This window comes from Ovis aries, chromosome 2, assembly GCF_016772045.2.
Source record: "Ovis aries strain OAR_USU_Benz2616 breed Rambouillet chromosome 2, ARS-UI_Ramb_v3.0, whole genome shotgun sequence".
Taxonomy (NCBI): domain Eukaryota; kingdom Metazoa; phylum Chordata; class Mammalia; order Artiodactyla; family Bovidae; genus Ovis; species Ovis aries.
In genome coordinates, this window is record NC_056055.1 from 151,075,222 (window position 1) to 151,094,753 (window position 19,532).

General features: G+C 37.8%; 1 protein-coding gene across 31 annotated transcripts in view; it reads right to left on the reverse strand.

Moving 5' to 3' along the window:
• PKP4 (plakophilin 4) overlaps positions 1-19,532 on the reverse strand; it is a 259,580-nt gene that overhangs the window by 78,431 nt on the left and 161,617 nt on the right. For 30 of the 31 annotated variants that reach the window (XM_060409898.1, XM_060409893.1, XM_060409902.1 and 27 more), the window contains one exon: positions 10,882-10,916. The exons of the other annotated variant lie outside the window; for it this stretch is intronic. In XM_060409898.1, coding sequence (XP_060265881.1) covers positions 10,882-10,916 — 35 coding nt within the window. The remainder of the gene's footprint in view (positions 1-10,881; positions 10,917-19,532) is intronic. 31 annotated transcript variants of the gene reach the window in all.

Consider the following 19,532-nt stretch of genomic DNA (forward strand, 5'->3'; position numbering starts at 1 on the left):
TTGCTGTCATGTAAAAAGTGTGGTGGTGGTAGTTTAGTTGCTAAGTGATTGCCTCTTTGTGACCCATGGACTGTGGCCCGCTAGGCTCCTCTGTTCACTGGATTTTCCAGGCAAGAATACTAGAGTATCTATCAACCTAGTGGGGTGGGACGGGGAGGGAGATGGGAGGGAGGTTCAAAAGGAAGGGGATATATCTATACCTATGGCTGATTCAGGTTGAGGTTTGACAGAAAACAGCAAAATTCTGTAAAGTAATTATCCTTCAATAAAAAAATGAATGAATTAAAAAGAAAACAACACTGGTAACAACCCAATTGCACATCAATAAGAAAAGGAATAAACTAACTGTGGCATATTCATGCAATTCAATGGTGAAAATGAGTGAACTACAATTGATCAGCATGGATAAATAACAAAAATAATCTGAGCAATAAAGGCAAGTTAAAGAAGATCATAAAAAAAAAGAATACTGGAGTGGGTTGCCATTTCCTTCTCTAGGGGATCTTCCCTACCCAGGGATTGAACCCTGCTTGGCTGGCAGATTTGACCACGAAGCCACCTGGGAAGCTGTAAAGTGAAGTCTAAGGAAAATAAGTGCTCAAAAATCACTAAAATAATTTTTCAAAGACAAATTTTATTCTTTTATGGGAAGAAAAGTTATCAAATATATCAATAAAAGTATTTGCTAATGGGAGATGCGAGATAGACTTCTTCTATAAAAAAACCAAAAAGAATCTTAAAAAATAATCCATATATATTCACCACCAAAAGCAATGAATGGGGCTTGTGGAACTTTTTTCTGTACTTTTCTACTGGATTATCTATTTGGATAAAGATTATCAAGATAAAGTTAAAGGCAGGCTAACTTTGGTATAAAAATGAAATGTAGAGTTATAGATGGTAGCCTTTTTAATGTTTTCCAAAGTAACAACTAAGCTTCCCCAGTGGCTCAGTGGTAAAGACTCCGTCTGCAATGTAGGAACTGCAGGAGACGTGGGTTCGATCCCTGACTGGGGAAGACAACCTGGAGGAGGGCATGGTAACCCATTCCAGTATTCTTGCCTGGAGAATCCCATGGACAGAGGTGGTTGGTGGACTATAGTCCATGGGGTCACAATGAGTCAGACACGACTGAAGTGACTTAACATGTGCACACAGACACGAAAGTAACAACTGTAAACTGAGGAAGTGCTGCTCAGTGTGTTGAGGAAGTGGTAACGGAAAAAGAGGAGCTTTCTGACTTGACAATTTCTATTTTATTTTAGCTAGCTAATAGAATATTTCTTCACATTATCACTAAAAGCATGAGAGAATTTAAATATTTATTTGACATGTTTGAATTAAACATAAAATGTTAAAGGCTAAAACTGGATATTTGATTTTTACATGAAGTACTAACTCAAAATATTTAAGCTTCTCAGGGATATGTTCATACATCATGAATAACTGGCTCGGGAACATTCAGATATACACTGACTAAAGCAAAATGCTAATATTCTTATTTGGTGGCACAAACACCCATGCAGAGAGTGACAAATGTGGAGTTCTAAGCTGATGCCCAGCACGCTAGAGGTAATTTTGCTTAATGTTAGCAAAATCTCATCTATGTGGAAACTTAAAGTACCACGCACTGCCTAAGAGCGCATGTCACTGTCTCATACTTGTTTTTGTTTCTATTAGAAGCAGCCTTCGGAGCATGGCAACACTCGGCAGGCTTTACCATACAGCACTCTGATGTACAATTTAAACCCCTTTGTTTACAGAACCTGTATTTAAATTTTTTAGAAATAAACTTTCAAACACATATAAAAACAGAGAAAAGTATAATTAACCACCTCCCAGATTTAATAATTACCTTCTGCCATACTTTTCAGGCTCCATTCATCTTTTCCCTTTCTTCCATTAGAGAATTTTGAAACAGACCTCTCACATGAGATTATCAGAACTCTCAAGACTTCCACTTGTAGCTCTATAAAATAAGGACTTCAGAAAACTACCATTACTCCATAATGCCATATAAGTAGCTCATATTCAGAATCTTTCTGCTGTCTCACAAATGTCTTTCTTCAGTGGCATGCGCTAGCCAGGCTAAAATGAGGTTCACTGATTGCAGTTGTGACTGTTCTTTACGTCCCTTAAATCTAAAAAGGATTTCCCATTCCTTCATTTTCATTTTCTTGGTTCACTGCTGGAACCATAGCAACAAACTCACAGGATGTGCCACATGCTGAATTTGTTTGATGGATTTCTCATGGTATCATTTACACAACCTCGAACTACAATTTTTCTTGTAAGCAGAAATTTAGAGAGAAAAAGCTTTCAGGTCAAGCTTCTGTGGGTTAGAGTACTTTACGAAGGGTGCCACGTACTTTACATCCTGCCATATCATAACTTTTTTATTTGCTCAGATCAATCAGCCAATTCAAGTGGTGGCAGCCTGATGTTTGTATTTTCAAATTTACCACCTTCCTTTCTACTAATGCAAGGATTCTCAGCCTTGGTTGCAAACCACACAACTTGGTTGCCTGGGGTGGAAGTATAGGGTGCAGAATTTAGAAACTACTGCTGACTGAGTCCCACATTCAGAGATGCCAAGTCACTCAGCCTAAGTTGTGGTCTGAATATCAGGACTTTTAAAAAATTCACAAGGTAATTCTAAAGTGCAGCTAGGATTAAGAACATAGAGGTTTTTGCATACATTAATAATCTTTGCTTGAATCAATGATTTCATTAAGGGTTGTAAATTGATTTTCTAATTTTATTGATTTTTCTGTATTTATTACACTGTCTAGGGTTATTGGGTGATCCTGGGGAAAAATACATACAGGACAGGAAGGATAAAATTTTAATTCTTCTCTTTAATTACTAGTAAGTAAATTAACTTAATTATGAGTAAGGCAGTGGTTCTTAAACAGCAGAGTGGAATCACCTGCTGTTTAAAGGTGGATCTTAAAAGATCATTGATGTCTGGTTTGGGCCCCACACTTTAGGAATTGGTCATGTGTAGGGAGGCCTGGGAATAATATTTTAACAACTCCACAGGCAATTTTAATATGCACCAAAGTTTGGGAACCTCTGGAGTGAGGTTGTTATTCAAATTACCTCCAGTGGTGATAAAAAGTTTTTTTTTTTACTTGTTTTGATAGTGGTTGTTGCATTTTTGTTGACAGAAAACTGTATCAGATATATGAAAAGAGAAGAAAGCAAAGCTGACAGGTAACATAACAAAATTATTAAGTTTAAGATCAGGCATAACTCCAACTTTCATAAGAATTAATCAAATAATAGAATGGTCAGTGGTATGCTGAAGTCTCCAGGCAATGTGATTTAATGAATATTTAATAATTATTTCTTTAAATAATTTACCCTCTTTAATCTGCAGATGAGGCTTAAAGAGAAATTGGAAACAATTTTCTTAAAAGCCTAATAAATTATTAAAAATTTAAATAATCATGATGATTTACACTTCAAATGTTACTAACCACTGGTAACGTGGGAAGCATGGATAGGCGTAACAGTTGGTAAAGGTAGGAATATATGTTTGTGGGGATGAACTTGGACCTGGAGAGTTTGCATGAAGGTTATTCTAAACTAAAATATTTGAGATTCAACAGATACCAGAAAGAAGGCTTTTTGTAGCTTCCCTTATTTCACTAAGAGCAGAAAACTTCTGGGAGGGAGGTTGCCATGGATTCCTTCTGGAGGAATTTTATGGAATTAAACAAAAAAACAAAACGGAGAGACCACTTGCACCTTGTACTTGCATAAACAAACATCATCACAAACTGTCTTATCTCCTGTTGGTTCTCCTGGAAATCCATTTGTTCTTCCTACAGGAGCCTTTCCTGCCTGCATCCTTTCCAGTAAGTTAGGTATATAACCCCCAACCCTAGTCATTTAGGGAACTACTACTTTTGTGAGCTTTATATGCATATGAATACTTCAGTTCAGTTCAGTTCAGTTGCTTAGTCCTGTCCAACTCTTCGGGACCCCATGAATTGCAGCACGCCAGGCCTCCCTGTCCACCACCAACTCCCAGAGTTCACTCAGACTCACGTCCATCGAGTCAGTGATGCCATATGAATACTCAGGGTTTTTATTATTCTTATTAATCTCTCTATTGTCAGTTAAATTCACAGGCCCCCAATTACTTAACCCAAGAGGGTAGAGGAAAAGTCTCCCCCTCCCACATCTCGCTAAGCAATTTCATGGGCAAATTGACACTATTTGCCAAAATAGAAACATATACACCCTTGTCCAAGCAGTTACCCTTAAAAATGTGATCAACAGAGACACTCAGATATGCAGTGATAATTTTTACCATTGCTTGTCAAAGGGCAAAACTGGGAAAAAACAAAAAATGTTCACTAAAAAGGAACTGTTTATATAATTTTCTAAATAATAGACACCCATTAAACAGGAGGTAGATCTTTATACACAGTGTTTTAGAAACACATGCATGGATTTACTATGTTGTTAAGGAAACAAGTAAGTCACAGAACAATGTATAATATATTATCTTCACTGAAGTAAGAAGAAAACAAATGCAGATGTATAGATATTTACACACACACACTCACCAGTTTGGTTTGTTTTCAGATTTACTGTGTGTGTGTGTGTACAGGTGTGTGTGTACAGGTGTGTGTGTATGTGTATAGGTGTGTGTGTGTGTGTGTGTGTGTGTGTGTGTGTGTAGGTGTTTGGCGCAATGGTCATGGTACGGGTAGATGTGGGAATGAGGGAAATTTTTAGCTTTTACTCCAAATTCTTCTATTTATTTTAAGTAAGAAACATTCCTCAAAGAGAAAAAAAAAAAGCATGCCTTTTGTAACAAAACATGAAAAAGCTAAGTGAACCTTCATAGTAGTGTTTAGGAAGTTACAACACTGCAATTGTGGTAAGAAGACTATAATGATTACGTTACTAAAAAAGGCCTGAAAAATAAGCAAGGAAAAGCTTAGGACTCCGAGGCTGATATTAAGAGAAATTCATATTTCTCTTGGTATTTGGAAGAGAAGCAGAAACAAAATTTTGTCATTTATACAATTTATAGTCATAATAAATCATAAAATTCAAGCTCAATAATAGTCCTTTATACATGATTGCTAATCTAATATTCTGCTTATGAATATGTATAATATAACTTCCTGCTATATCTCCTTTACAAATTCAGTACATTTCTACTGAGGCATAAAGTGTTCTCGTTTAAGTTTGGTCTTGTCTCATGATGTGCTGATGCTTTTTTGTGTTGTAAATTACTTGCTCCAGATGGAGGAAAAAAGAAAAATAAATTGACTAGGGCTAGTCTCTCAATTATCTTTTATCTTCAGTATTTATGTTTTTTTTTTTTTAACCCATCCCAGTGGAAGAAAACTTGTGTCCATTTAGAAGCAAAATTTAAATGTATAAAGAAAATGGTAAAAAAAAAAACCTTTTGAGAAACTCTTAAAATATTAAGTAATATCTGTATATACTATACAATAATGGTTTAAATGGATGGCATGTTAAAATTACGGCACTTCAGTACATATTCCACAATAAATAAATGTAGCACTAAGTTATATAATCTAACTGGCTTAAAATTTCTATTTTACCACCATCTTTCTCCTTCTCTTTCACATGTGTTGTCAAACATCAAATATATGAATGGAATGGAATCATTCATAGTTTCTCTCCTTCTTATAGTGAAAGACCCATCCAAGTTTATTAATCCCTTAGTGCCTTTTGGTCAACCAGAAATTTACCCTACTTTTATGTTTCTATGTCTTTTATTTTTTTTTTTCACTTCATACTTGAGCAAATTAAAAAAATTTCCTTGAATTACAGGTCGATTTACAATGTTAATATCTTCAGGACAGCAAAATGACCCAGTTATACATATGTATATTCCTTTTCATATTCTTTTCCATTCTGGTTTATCACAGGATGGTGAATACAGTTTCCTGTGCTATACAATAGTACCTTGTTTACTCAACAGCCCTTCTTTCTGATGCAAAGAGTACACAGTGTTTGGTTATTTTTATGACTGAACTGGTGTGCTACTTCTTAAAAGAAGGGAAAGGCCAAGGTTTATCCTTTAGACGATACCTTCCATAATATAAAATTTTCCATCATGAAGAAATATAATTACTTGTGCATAAATTTGCATTCTCACTTTCTTCAGGTCTTTACCTATTATTCTAATATACTTTTTCTATGAATATGGATTTTTTTTTCTATTGTATTATATGGGTTCTTAACAGCTACCTCAAATTTTGGTGGAACACAAGAGACTGTAGAAATACTTACACTGGTATGAAGGTGTGAAGAGTGGAAAAATGGCACATTTTACAAAAGGGGAAACAGGAACACTAAGACAACATTCCCCCTTCACTCCTTTGCAGCAGAATATACATAAACACATTCACAAAATCCACGGTCATAAGGAATGTAAGGCTATGGAAAAGACAAAGCCAAACAGAAAATGATAAACTCTCCTCTGCATGAAAGAGAAGAGGAGGTGCATTACCATTTTTAGAGAGCAGATATATAATGCTGATAAGATAGAAAATACAGAATAATGAGGACAGAAGACAACAGAAATGCAAGATAACAATAAAGCATATATGCTTAAAACAACTTTATAACATCCAGGGGAGCATCTCCTTAAGACTGCTTCCCAATCAATCTAGGAAAATAGAAATGTTTTGTAGAATGGGTGATTATTCCATATGCTTTGGGAAGTTATCTCTCTGAGTATTCAAAGTTTTGGCCTTTTACTTTCCAAGAGCCTACAATCCCTGGTACGAGTTAAAAATCAACCAAACCAACTAACGAACCAACCAACCAACCAAGAAAAACACAAGAACCTGATTATCCTGAACTGAATCACAAATGGAAATCTTTTCTGCCTACGGCCTCTTGAGCTCTTCCCTAGAAAATGACGCTACAGTAAGTTAGCTATTTAAAAACAAATTCAGCAGTTGGTCTCAATTTCTGGTAGGGATCAAATTATTGTCTTGCTATCAATTCACTTTGTTGCTGAAAATCTTCTCAAGTCAAATTTGTAATACCAAAAAGAAAAAAAGAAAGGGTAGAGAAATTGTCTTCAAGGAAATGTTCAAAATACTAAAGAAAAATGAGGAACAATGACAGACCTCCAATCCTAAATCCTTTCATGTGATCCTTTTTTTTATTTAGGAAACCAAGATAATTGAATAAAGATGTTTCTTTTGCCAAGACCTAGCCAAAGACAAAATAGACCAAAGACTTTTAAAATATATTTTATATTTAAGCCATCTCTACCTCATTCTGGGTGGGACTGCCAAATTTTAAAACAAGATTATTTTCATATTACATTCAGTATTTCTGCATGCGTACCGGTAAAGAGAAGATAACAAACTTTACAAGAGAAGTAGCAGCAAACCTGTCATTTCATCCCATTTACTCACAATCGAACTTAAGGGCATCTATAACTGCTTAGAAAAAGGATTATGAAACAAACCAGATATTTCTTTTATTCATATAATCAAATTTCAAATTTCTACTCTTATCATTATAGCTTATTGCCATGGTTATAACTGAAATGCCTTAAGAATGGCTGAAAAGTAGGCAAATTTAAGAAAACACATAAGTAACATTAATGTAGTTAAAATAATAGAGTGAAGTAAATAGCATTTGTGTTTGCTGTGTCTGAAGGTTATGTTTCCCTGAAGAAGGAAAGAGGGTAAGTAAATGGAATACCTCCATGTTGGAACATGAACTTGTGCAGGAGTATACTCTGATTTAAGCAAGGGATGAAGTACAGTTATCAGATGTGAATTATGAGTGTGCATGTGGTGAAGACAGATGAATTACTGAAGCTTATTTCCCTAAACACTTAAGTGTTTGGTGAGCTAGTTGGCATATGTATAAAAATAAAAGATTATACAATATTTATGTATTAAATGAAACATAAATATAATGTTTTACAAATTATCTATAATATTTTATCTATCTCTATTTTATGCATTAGTAAATCATGAAGAAAGAAAGAAAGTGAAGTCGCTCAGTCGTGTCTGACTCTTTGAAACCCTGTGGACTGTAGCCTACCAGGCTCCTCCATCCACGGGATTCTCCAGGCAAGAATACCGGAGTGAGTTGCCATTTCCTTCTCCTGGGGATCTTCCCAACCCAGGAATCAAACCCGGGTCTCTGGCATTGCAGACAGATGCTTTACCCTCTGAGCCACCAGGAAGAAGGTGGTCAAATGACTGAAACTGAGTGAACACACCGGTTGGGAGGAGAGGTAGAAAGGATGCTAAGGGATGGTCATTCCCTATTAGGTGTCTTCATAATCTAAGCTCGTTCTCTTTATGAGTACATCAATACAGTTACATACTGTGCCTGCCTGGCTTTGGTAGTTAGAAATCTACAACTGCTCCCTCCAGCTTACTTCAGCTAGGATGTTTCTCTGGGTCTACTTTAGAAGTAGACCTTCTCCGGGAAGGCTGTATCTCCCTTGTGGTTCTAGCTAATGCCGGAAGACTGCCTTGCTCTACCTCCCACCATTGCTACAATTTGGTGGCAACCCACGCAGCGCTTGGTCCCTGCAGTCCTAGACATGGCAGCAGCTTCCAGGAACAGTTACCTCTTTGGGTGATTGGGCCCTGACTGATACAGCTATTTTCCTTGGGCTGCGAAGAACTTCCGCCTATCAAATGCTAGCATTCCAAGAGAATGGGGCAATGACAGATATCGAAATATTTTGTAGCCAGAAATATAAACGATGACGCTAATGAGGGAGTGAGAGGACTGACCTCATATACCAAAAGGGAGGGGAATGAATACAACTCTTCTAGGAAAACAACTTGGTTATACATCTAAAAAGCCTTGAAAATGTTCATATACTTTGAATAGTTTACTTCCTTGGGAAAACCTAGCCTAAAAGATATATCAAAGCTACAGGTATAATTTTATATACAAGGATGTTTACCATAACATTATTTATACCCATGAAAAAACACCCGAGTGTCCAAAAACAGAGCTATGGGTAAATATGATATATACTTATAGTTTTTCTTTAAAGAATTCCCCTCCCCAATTTTAAGTGTATAGAGCTATATATCTCCACTAGACCTGAAACACTTAAGAGGTCAAGGATATCTGTTTTAAACAGTGACAACTATGTGCGAGCCAACTATGCTCTCAAGAAATATTTTTGGAATAAATTAATGATGCAGTATTAAATATGAACTTACAGGAGAATTTTATATTAAATGGTAGAGTTCTACCATAGCTTAGTAGCAAATGCACTCTGTATTTTTCTTTAAACTGAAATCTTCACATCTCTTTTCAACAGTTCACAGCACTGCCACGTCTCCTGAGGAATGTTTAAATCGAATGACTTTTTGCTCAAAGGATTTCCAGTAGCTCCCCATGACCTGTAGGAAGTTCAAAGTCCCTGGTATTTACAGATCTCTATAATTTGGCCCAGTGTGGTCTTTGCCCATCTTATCATCTCCCAAACCAGTTTTAAATGTTCCCATAAGACATTTTTGTAGTCTCTGCTGCTGTGACAATGACAATACTCTCTCCACAGCTGGTCTGCCAGTCAAGCCCCAGGCTCCAGGCTCACCCCTGCAAAGTTATCTCACAAATGGACTGTCCATTTGATGACGATGTTTCCTGCATAATACTTACTTGGCAGTTAACCACATATAATTTCATGCCATGTCCTTCCTACTATTAAACTGCTGTTTGTAAGTCTTATTGTTAAGTAGATTTTCACGTCTCTTCTTCATCTTTGTGCTCAGTAGCTCGGTCATGTCCAACTCTTTGAGACCCCATGGATTGCAGCCTGCCAGGCTCCAGTTGCCCTTCCTACTCCAGGGGATCTTGCAACCCAGGGATCAAACCTGTGTCTTCTGCCGTCTCCAGCATTGAAGGTGGATTCTTTGCAAATGTGCCACCTGCGAAGCCTCCATACTACACGTCATCTATGCTTTGAGTAAAACACTACATTTCTTGGGAACAGCTTCTTTAGAAAATAGCAAAGAGCCTTGTATACACTATAAATAACACCAGAATCCTGGTATCAGGTTCAGATAAACTCAGATACCAGGCATTTAGTGATTTGAGTTTTACTGAATTCAACCTTGTGTAAAAACTGTCAGAGTATTTGGATATCAAGGCCTAATCTAGCATTTATAAGTTGCTGGCATTGTCCCGCACATTATAAGCTTCATGAGAGGCAAGGGGCATGTGTGTGTGGAGTCCATCACTATCTGATGAGCAATGTGTATAGTATATGGTTCATGATGTGGCTGCTCAGTAACCATTTAATGAGTGAAGACATCAAACATCTGTGAAAGTGGGAGACACTCTCCTTAATGTAATTCATCCTTTATATGAGGTGAACTTAAGGTAAAAAGAACATGTAGACTACATTAGAATCTTCCAGGCTACTTTAGAAGCTATCAGGTAGTCCACATTTGAGTACAAAGAAATGAACATTTCAGTTAACTCTTCCCTTTTAATATGGAAAAAAAAAACATACAAAAAACCACTGTGAAAGGAAAGACTTTGACTTAGATAAGTGATTAGCAAACTTCCTAAGATTATACAAAAACCTGTGTGTGAGGGCATTGCTATATTTATGATGAGAAATTCAAATATTGAATTGACATTAAAAATATTGATGCTTAATCCTTTAATTTCTTTACAAATGACATACATAAATCTATTCAAACATGTTAAAAAATTAAGCATATTAATAAGTACTACCTTTAAGCAAAGTAGCTCAATATTGCCACTATTAAAGTTTTGGCTTAACTGATCTCATCAAGAGACAGTAAATTTAAAGAGCAGACTTTGCTGGGCAAAATGTAAGAAAGACTTTTTTATATGATTAAAAACTCATACCTGTTGATCTCCAAGGAAATGACTTCTCAGTTGAGCTAGAGAAAAAGAAGGAAAAAAAATGGAACATTTATTTCCTTTGTTGTAAACTTTAATTGTGGATCTGTTTTGCATATAAACATTTAATTTTCACATTTAATTATATAAAAGTATATTAAAACCTCAAACAAAATTTAAAGTGACTGTTCTAAATTAATTTTTAGAGAGTATTTAACCCCCTATGTCAACTGGGACAAATCTGTATTTCTTAGAACTTAAGGCAAATTATAAAAAGACGTATGATTCTCCTTGAATAAGACAAGTACAACAGCACAGCCAACTGTGACCTTCACAGTACTTATATGAGGGCCTACACTGCTTTATTGGAGAAGGCAGTGGCATCCCACTCCAGCACTCTTGCCTGGAAAATCCCATGGACGGAGGAGCCTGGTGGGCTGCAGTCCATGGGTCGCACAGTGTTGGACACAACTGAAGCAACTTAGCAGCATCAGCAGCATGCTGCTTTATGTGGAATAATTTATATGAAAACTACATATAAAACAACATATATATCATACTTTGTATGACATATACATTAAAAAGAACCCAAAAGGTTGTTAATGAGTTTATTCATTTTACTTATTTTCAAAAAAGCCTTAGATGCTGTAATAGACATATAAGTTAATGGGGTCAATTTACTGAATGTTGCCTTATAAAATTTAAATATCATAAATCTTTATATCAAAACACAAAGTTTTACAAATTAGGGGTAAATTTTAACTATATATTTTTCTAAGTTTATAGAGTGCTATGCTCAGTTACGTCCAAGTCTCTGCAACCCCACGACTATAGTCCGCCAGGTTCCTCGGTCAATGGGAGTCTCCAGCAAGAATACTGGAGTGTGTTGCCAGGTCCTCCTCCAGAGGATCTTTCCCACCTAGTGATAGAACCTGCATCTCCTGTGTCTCCTGCATTGGCAGGTGGATTCTTTACCACTGAGGCACCTGAGAAGCCCAGTTTATAGAGTACCAATTTTAAAAATTAGTGCATAAAGACATATCTGAGCCTCCCTGTCCACCCCCTCCCTTAAAATAATACAGGAAAGCATGGTTCTCAGGGGATAGTGTAGCAGAACAAAGCAATAAGAGAGGCTGAATTATTAGGCATTCATTAAATGTTAAAGTACCTCACATATATCATCTCCTGTATATTATACAAAACAACCTAATGAAGAGGTACCTTATTATCTTTATTTCACAGATTGAAAAACTGGACAAAGTCTTATTACATTAGTAAATGGAAGAACTGGGATTTAAACCAAGGATGTTTGGATTTCAAAGTCAGGGCTTCTTACCACTGTGCTATATAGAACAGCTTGTGATTCCATTTTTGTATTACACACACACACATGCACACATAGACACACAATATGCCTATGAAGTGTAGAAAAATAAAGATCAAAGTGCTAGTGGTTTTTTCTGTGGGTTACAACTAAAAGGATCTCTTTCTTTTTAAACATTTGTGTTTTATTTAGAAATCAGAAACAAATACATACTGAAGCATTTTGGAAGTGTTTATTAAATTTAAGGAAAAGGTACATGATTTTGCACTTAAGGAAACTCTAAAATAAAGAAAAGAACAATACTTTCAAAGCTGTAGTTGTAAGATTTTAAGTCCATGTTAGTGCCTTGGTATTTTCCCCAAGTCATTAAGTGGCTGATGAAACTCTTGCTGGTTAAAAACTCTAGATTCAGTAAGAACTCCCAAAGTTCAATTTTGCCTGTGATCTGCAAGCAGCTCACATTCTGGGACCTTGAACTAGCTGTGACCAGGGGAACATGCTCCCAATGAACAGTCAGTCAGTTAATGCTCATCTTCAGCTTCCGATCACGATCCTCCACCTGATGTACTCCTAACTAATTTCAAAAGGGACTGATGGGAAGAAAAAACAGATGAAAATTTGGTCAAATATCAATAAATGGCATACTTGTCTTGTTCCTGAAGATATTACCACATTCTCAAAAGTGGTTTCCAAAACTGATTTCTAATTCTCTTGAATATTATCATTTAATCCTATCATCTAAACTAGCTTTCTAAGCACCAAAGTTGCTATTACCCAACTGTGTTTCTATCAACATATTCACATTTTTTGTCAATATTAAAATCAAACTACTAACCAGAAATGTTTAATATACTTCAGGTGTCTTGGGAGTGGTAAAGTCTATTATCTTCTGGTTGAAATTTACATAAACCTTAATGAAATATCCTTATAAGTTTTTTTTTAAATTTTGAAATTTTAGATCATAGATTATATATCATCTTAACTGCTCAAACTGGGCAAGGGTTGTGGCTATTTTGTGCATCTCTTTAGGTCAAGTGCACTGCATATTGCCTGGCAAACAGATGTGTTTTGTGTGTGTGTGCACAGTTGTGTCCAAACCTTTGCAAGCCCCTCTACTGTGGCCTGACAGACTCCTCCATCCGTGGAATTTTCCAGGCAAGAATACCGGAGTGGGTTGCCATTTCCTACTCCAGGGGATCTTCCCGACCCAGAGATCGAACCCTTGTGTCTTGTGTTTCCTGCTCTGGCCGGTGGATTCCTTACCACTGTACCATCTGGGAAGCCCCTAATATATATGGTTTTAACACAAATTGTGAAAAAAGTATTAATAATACTGAGTTCTTCATTGTCCTGAGGGATCAGGTATATGTAAATTATTACTACTTTGTTCATAAGCTGGCTTGAAACTCAACATTAGAAAATACTAAAATCATGGTATCCAGTCCCATCACATCATGGCAAACAGAAAGGGGAAAAGTGGAAGCAGTGATAGTTTTATTTTCCTGGGCTTCAAAATCACTGTGGACAGTGACTATAGCCAAGAAATTAAAAGATGCTTGCCTCTTGGGAGGAAAGCTATGACAAACCCAGATGGCATATTAAAAAGTAGAGACATCACTTTGCTCACAAAGGTGCAAAAAGCTACGGTTTTTCCACTAGTTATATACAGAAGTGAGAGTTGGACCATAAGGAAGACTGAGCACCAAAGAATTGATGCTTTTGAATTGTGGTGCTGGAGAAGACTCAGAAGGACAGAGAAGCCTGGTGTGCTGCAGTCCATGGGGTTGCAAAGAGTCAGACATGACTTAGCAACTGAACAACAACACTTTGCTCAAACAGGTCAAATTATTCTCCCCTACTCTAGGTAGGAAGTTCCAGTAGTCTCATTGTATAACAAGCAGGCAAGTAGCATTTCCAGTGCTGAAAAGACCTTTGATCATCAAAATACAGTAAGGCATTCCAATCCTAAATATTCATTGGAAGGACTGATGCTGAAGCTGAAACTCAATACTTTGGCTACCTGATGCGAAGAACTGACTCATCTGAAAAGACCCTGAAGCTGGGAAAGATTGAAGGCAGGAGAAGGGGATAACAGAGGATGAGATGGTTGGACGGCATCACCAACTTGATGGACATGAGTTTGAGCAAGCTGTGGGAGTGGGTGATGGACAGGGAGGTTTGGCTTGCTGCAGTCCATGGGATCACAAAGAGTCAGACACGACTGAGTGACATGAACTGAACTAAGGTGAAGGCATGGGGAAGTCTGAGTTAAAATTACCTTTTCTCCTATCATATTCTAGACAAACAATAAAAAAAAATCACGGGGAAAATAAGTTAATATTGAAGATTAAAAATAAAAAATTCCATGGTATATTTTGAAGACTATATATTTAGCCCAATTACTGTCATACTAATTCCACAATCCTGGTCATTATATATTATTCATAATAGTCCATTTCTTTCTGAACCACCACTCTGGGGTTCAGGGATCAGGCAGTAAATACGTGAAGTTCTGAAATGCTGTTTCAAGTCACCTTTATTGGAACAATAAACTAGAGGCAGCTCCACATGACACATAGGTGTATTCCTTCCTCCCTCTCTCCCTCTAGCCATCTATTCCAAAACAAGATTTCCCCGACTTTTATTGAATGCCTGCAACATGTCTCAGAGCACTGTGGCCACGGATGACTCCATTTCATTCCCTTTCACTTCTCATCTGAACATGCTAAGAACCTCCTCTGCAGTGTGGAAACATTTTAAAACACAAGAATGGGACCATCCATGACAACTCTGTTTCAGTGGGAAGATGCATTCACAATTCCTAACAACTTAATGATCAACAACCTTCTAGAATGAAATCCATTTATAAGTTTGGGACTGTTTGGTTAGACAGCAAACTACAGTTAAAAGCAAAATCATCAGCAAATTAATAAATCAAGGCAATTCATTTTAATGAGAAAAAAAAATCTTAGTTTTAAGAAAGACACCATGCCTTCATCACAGTATTGATGAGAAAATGCAATAAATCACTATAAAATTCCATACACTTAAGAAATTATGTATTTTTTTCATTCACAGACATAAATGGAGCCCAAAATACCTTTGTTGAATATTTACTGCAGTCTTTCAGTTCAGTTGCTCAGTTGTATCCAAATCTTTGCGACCCCATGGACTGTAGTGCACTAGGCCTCCCTGTCCATCACCTACTCTCAGAGCTTGCTCAAACTCATGTCCATCAAGTCGGTGATGCTATCCAACCATATCATCCTTTGTCGTCCCCTTCTCTTCCTGCCTTCAATCTTTCCCAGCATCAGAGTCTTTTCAAGAGTCAGTTCTTTATATCAGGTGGCCAAAGTATTGGAGTTTCAGCTTCAGCATCAATCTTTCCAATTAATATTCAGGACTGATTTCCTTTAGGATGGACTGGTTGGATGTCCTTGAAGTCCAAGGGACTCTCAAGTGTCTTCTCCAACACCACAGTTCAAAAGCATCAATTCTTCAGTGCTCAGCCGTCTTTATGGTCCAGTTCTCACATGCATACATGATGACTGGAAAAACCATAACTTTGACTTGACGGACCTTTGTTGGTAAAGTAATGTCTCTGCTTTTTAATATGCTGTCTAGGTTGGTCACAGCTTTCCTTCCAAGGAGCAAGCGTCTTTTAATTTCATGGCTGACGTCTCCATCTGTTGTAATTTTGGAGCCCAAGAAAATAAAGTCTCTCACTGTTTGCATTGTTTCCCCATCTATTTGCCATGGAGTGATGGGACCAGATGCCATGATCTTAGTTTTCAGAATGTTGAGTGTTAAGTCACCTTTTTTTAACTCTCCTCTTTGCCTTCATCAAGACACTCTTTAGTTTCTCTTTGCTTTCTGCCATCAGGGTGGTACCATCTGCATATCTGAGGTTATTGATATTTCTCCCAGCAATCTTGATTCCACCTTGTGCTTCATCCAGTCCAGCATTTTACACGACGTACTCTGCATATAAGTTAAATAAGCAGGGTGACGATCTACAGCCTTGACGTAGTCCTTTTCCAATTTGGAACTAGGCCGTTGTTCCATGTCCGGTTCTAACTATTGCTTCTTGACCTGAATAAAGATTTTTCAGGAGGCAGGTAGCCCACCAGGCTCCTCTGTCCATGAGATTCTCTAGGCAAAAATGCTGAAGTGGGTTGCCATGTCCTCATCCACAGGATCTTCACAACCCAGGGATCGAACCCAGGTCTCTTCCATTGCAGGCGGATTCTTTACCATGTAAGCCACCAGAGAAGCCCATAGCTGTCTTCAAAATCCCCTTATTGTGATATTTTCCTATGTTATGAGTGAGAAAACCAGCCACTCACAGTCCCTTGCAGCCAGAGAGCCGGTCAGTGACAGGGTCTAGAAGGAGGCTGGTCAGTGCGGCAGTGGTGCAGCAGGGACCATCAGTGGGGGGCCAGTAGTGGCAGTGGGCACTGTTCCCATAATCCCCAACTCAGAAGGTGGTTCTCTGGCCTTCCCAGAGATTCTGAAAATTGATACCTCACAGCTTCTGACAAGTTCTTTTCCTGCTTACATAGGCTAGAGGGGATTCTACTGTTTGTAGCTGAAGGTTCTGACTGATGTTTATGACTGAGCCCAAATATAAACGGCCCTCTGAAAAGAGCTAAAACCTCACTCCTTAACTCTTGACCTGTATTTCCAGCTGCGTACTGGATATAATACATTTTGTACTTGACACACTGAAACCCTTTCCTCCCCCCACCCCAAATAAATTCCCATCTAATCATTACCACCTAGTCTCTCACTGAAGAACATGGAGCTGTTTTACTGACTACCTACTGTCCCCGCACCCCCCTCATGAACAGCTCCATAAGGGCACGGAAGTCTGCCTCGTTCACAGATACACGTACAGAACCCACAGCAGCTTGTGGCACACGGCTGTCACTCAAAACATACACCTTCTGAATCCATTGCTATCACCAAGTACACAGTTCAGGCTTTCATCCTCTCATGGTCTCTTGGGTGGATCATTCTTTCAGGCTCTCTCCTAGCTGGTCTGCTTGGCTTTGATTTCTCATCCTTTCAGGCTCTCTTCCAGGCTGTTGCTAGGGTGATATTTCAAACACTCAAATCTGAAATTCTCCTGATGCTAATGCACAACAGATTCATACAGGATACATTTCAAGCATCTTGGTTAGTATGGCAGAGATTCAAACATCTTCAGATGGTGCAGAAGGCCCTCCACCACCTGGTTCCTTCGAGTTTGCCCTTTCCCACACAAACCTACATTCTAGGCATTTCTAATTACTTGCAGTTTCCTCACATATCAGGCTGCCTCACGCTTCTAGTGCTATTTTGGGGGTAGAATGTGTAGAACACAGTCTGGAAACTCAGAATTACACAAATTTCAGAATGGTATACGTGGTACAATGTTAACAATATATATGTCATACACACCATGGATTGGAACACTCTAGTTTACTTTTACTTTTTAATCACTTAATAATAACAGGAATATCTTTGTAAAATGGTCAACATCAATAAGTCAGTACTCGATTTCCTCCTGGATTCTACTGTGTCTGATGTGAGCTTCAGAGGACAGTAGTAGCAAACGGCAGGAGAGGGAGGAGTGGGGAAAACTTGAAGCTACACAGTAACTTCATCGCGGCATTTCCCTCACCTTCTCCCTGGTCTAGTGGGGCCTCTATCATCACTAGTGAGGTGCAGGCTACTGTCACTTTCTCATCCAAAACACACTGAATTGAGATACAATCCAAGTTATTCCATTGTTTTATTTAGAAAAATAGCTATTAAGAAATTTTATACTACACACAGAGACATATATGTGTGTAAGAATATGTACAGCCCTTATTAATACCTCAAAAAGTTAAGCACAGTCAAAACTCAAGCTTCATTTGGTATTAGTGGACAGGAATTACTGGAAGGAATACACCAGGAACTGTTTTACTTATGAACAGAGTATGGGCATGTACCATTGTCTAGACTACATACCCTCCACAACATTCTCTCTGGTAAGCACTAATCATTCTTCAAAAATTAGCATGATGAAAGTTGATCACTTCTTTATATTAACAATTAATCTACCTTGATTCTTGTTTTTCATATGATTGTAACTGCAATATTTGCTTATCTGTTTCCACTACCAGATTATGGCTCTCCTGAGGATAAAGATTGTGGCTTAATTCTATTTGCATCCAACCACAACTGTGTAGAATGCTAAATAAATGATAGGTGATATTAATTTTTTGAGTTGCTCATTATTAGGGCTAATCCTATGTTATTTTAGAATTGTTTCAATCATTCTACAAAGGAATTTTTGGCTTTTTCTACATCTTACAGAAAAGATGTCTACTGTAAATATTACATGAACCCATTCAACAAGTATTTGTTGATCATCTACTGAGTGCCAGACATTGTTAGACGCTGGGATATAATGGTGAAAAGAAGCAACCAATGATCAACATTGTTAATCAGGGAAATGCAAATTAAAACCACAATAAGATGTCACTTCATACTTGCTAGATTGGCTATCACCAGTTCAGTTCAGTTCAGTCGCTCAGTTGTGTCCGACTCTTTGCAACGCTATGAACCGCAACACGCCAGGTCTCCCTGTCCACCACCAACTCCCAGAATCTACCCAAACATGTCCATTGAGTTGGTGATGCCATCCAACCATCTCATCCTCTGTTGTCCCCTTCTCCTCTCACCCTCAGTCTTTCCCAACATCAGGGTCTTTTCAAATGAGTCAGCTCTTCGCATCAGGTGGTCAAAGTACTAGAGTTTCAGCTTCAACACCAGTCCTTCCAATGAACACCCAGGACTGATTTCCTTTAGGATGGACTGGTTGGATCTCTTTGTAGTCCAAGGGACTTTCAAGAGTCTTCTGCAACACCATGGTTCAAAAGCATCAGTTCTTCAGCACTCAGCTTTCTTTATAGTCCAACTCTCACATTCACACATGACTACTGGAAAAACCATAGCCTTGACTAGACCTTTGTTGACAAAGTAAAGAATATAAATACGAAACATTGGTGTGGATGTGGAGAAAAAGGAACTCTGTTCACTGCTGGTGTGAATGTAAATTAGTACAGCCACTGTGCAAAACACTGTGGAAATTTTTCAAGAAAAATGAAAAAAAAACAGAACCACCATATGACCCAGGATTTGCTCCTGGGTATATATCCAAATAACAAAAAGCACGAATTCTAAAAGATATATTTATCCCCAATGTTCATAGCAGCATTCTTTATAACTGCCAAGATATGGAAGCAATCTAAGTGTCCACTGACAGATGAGTAGACAGATGTACACACACACCCCTCAGAAT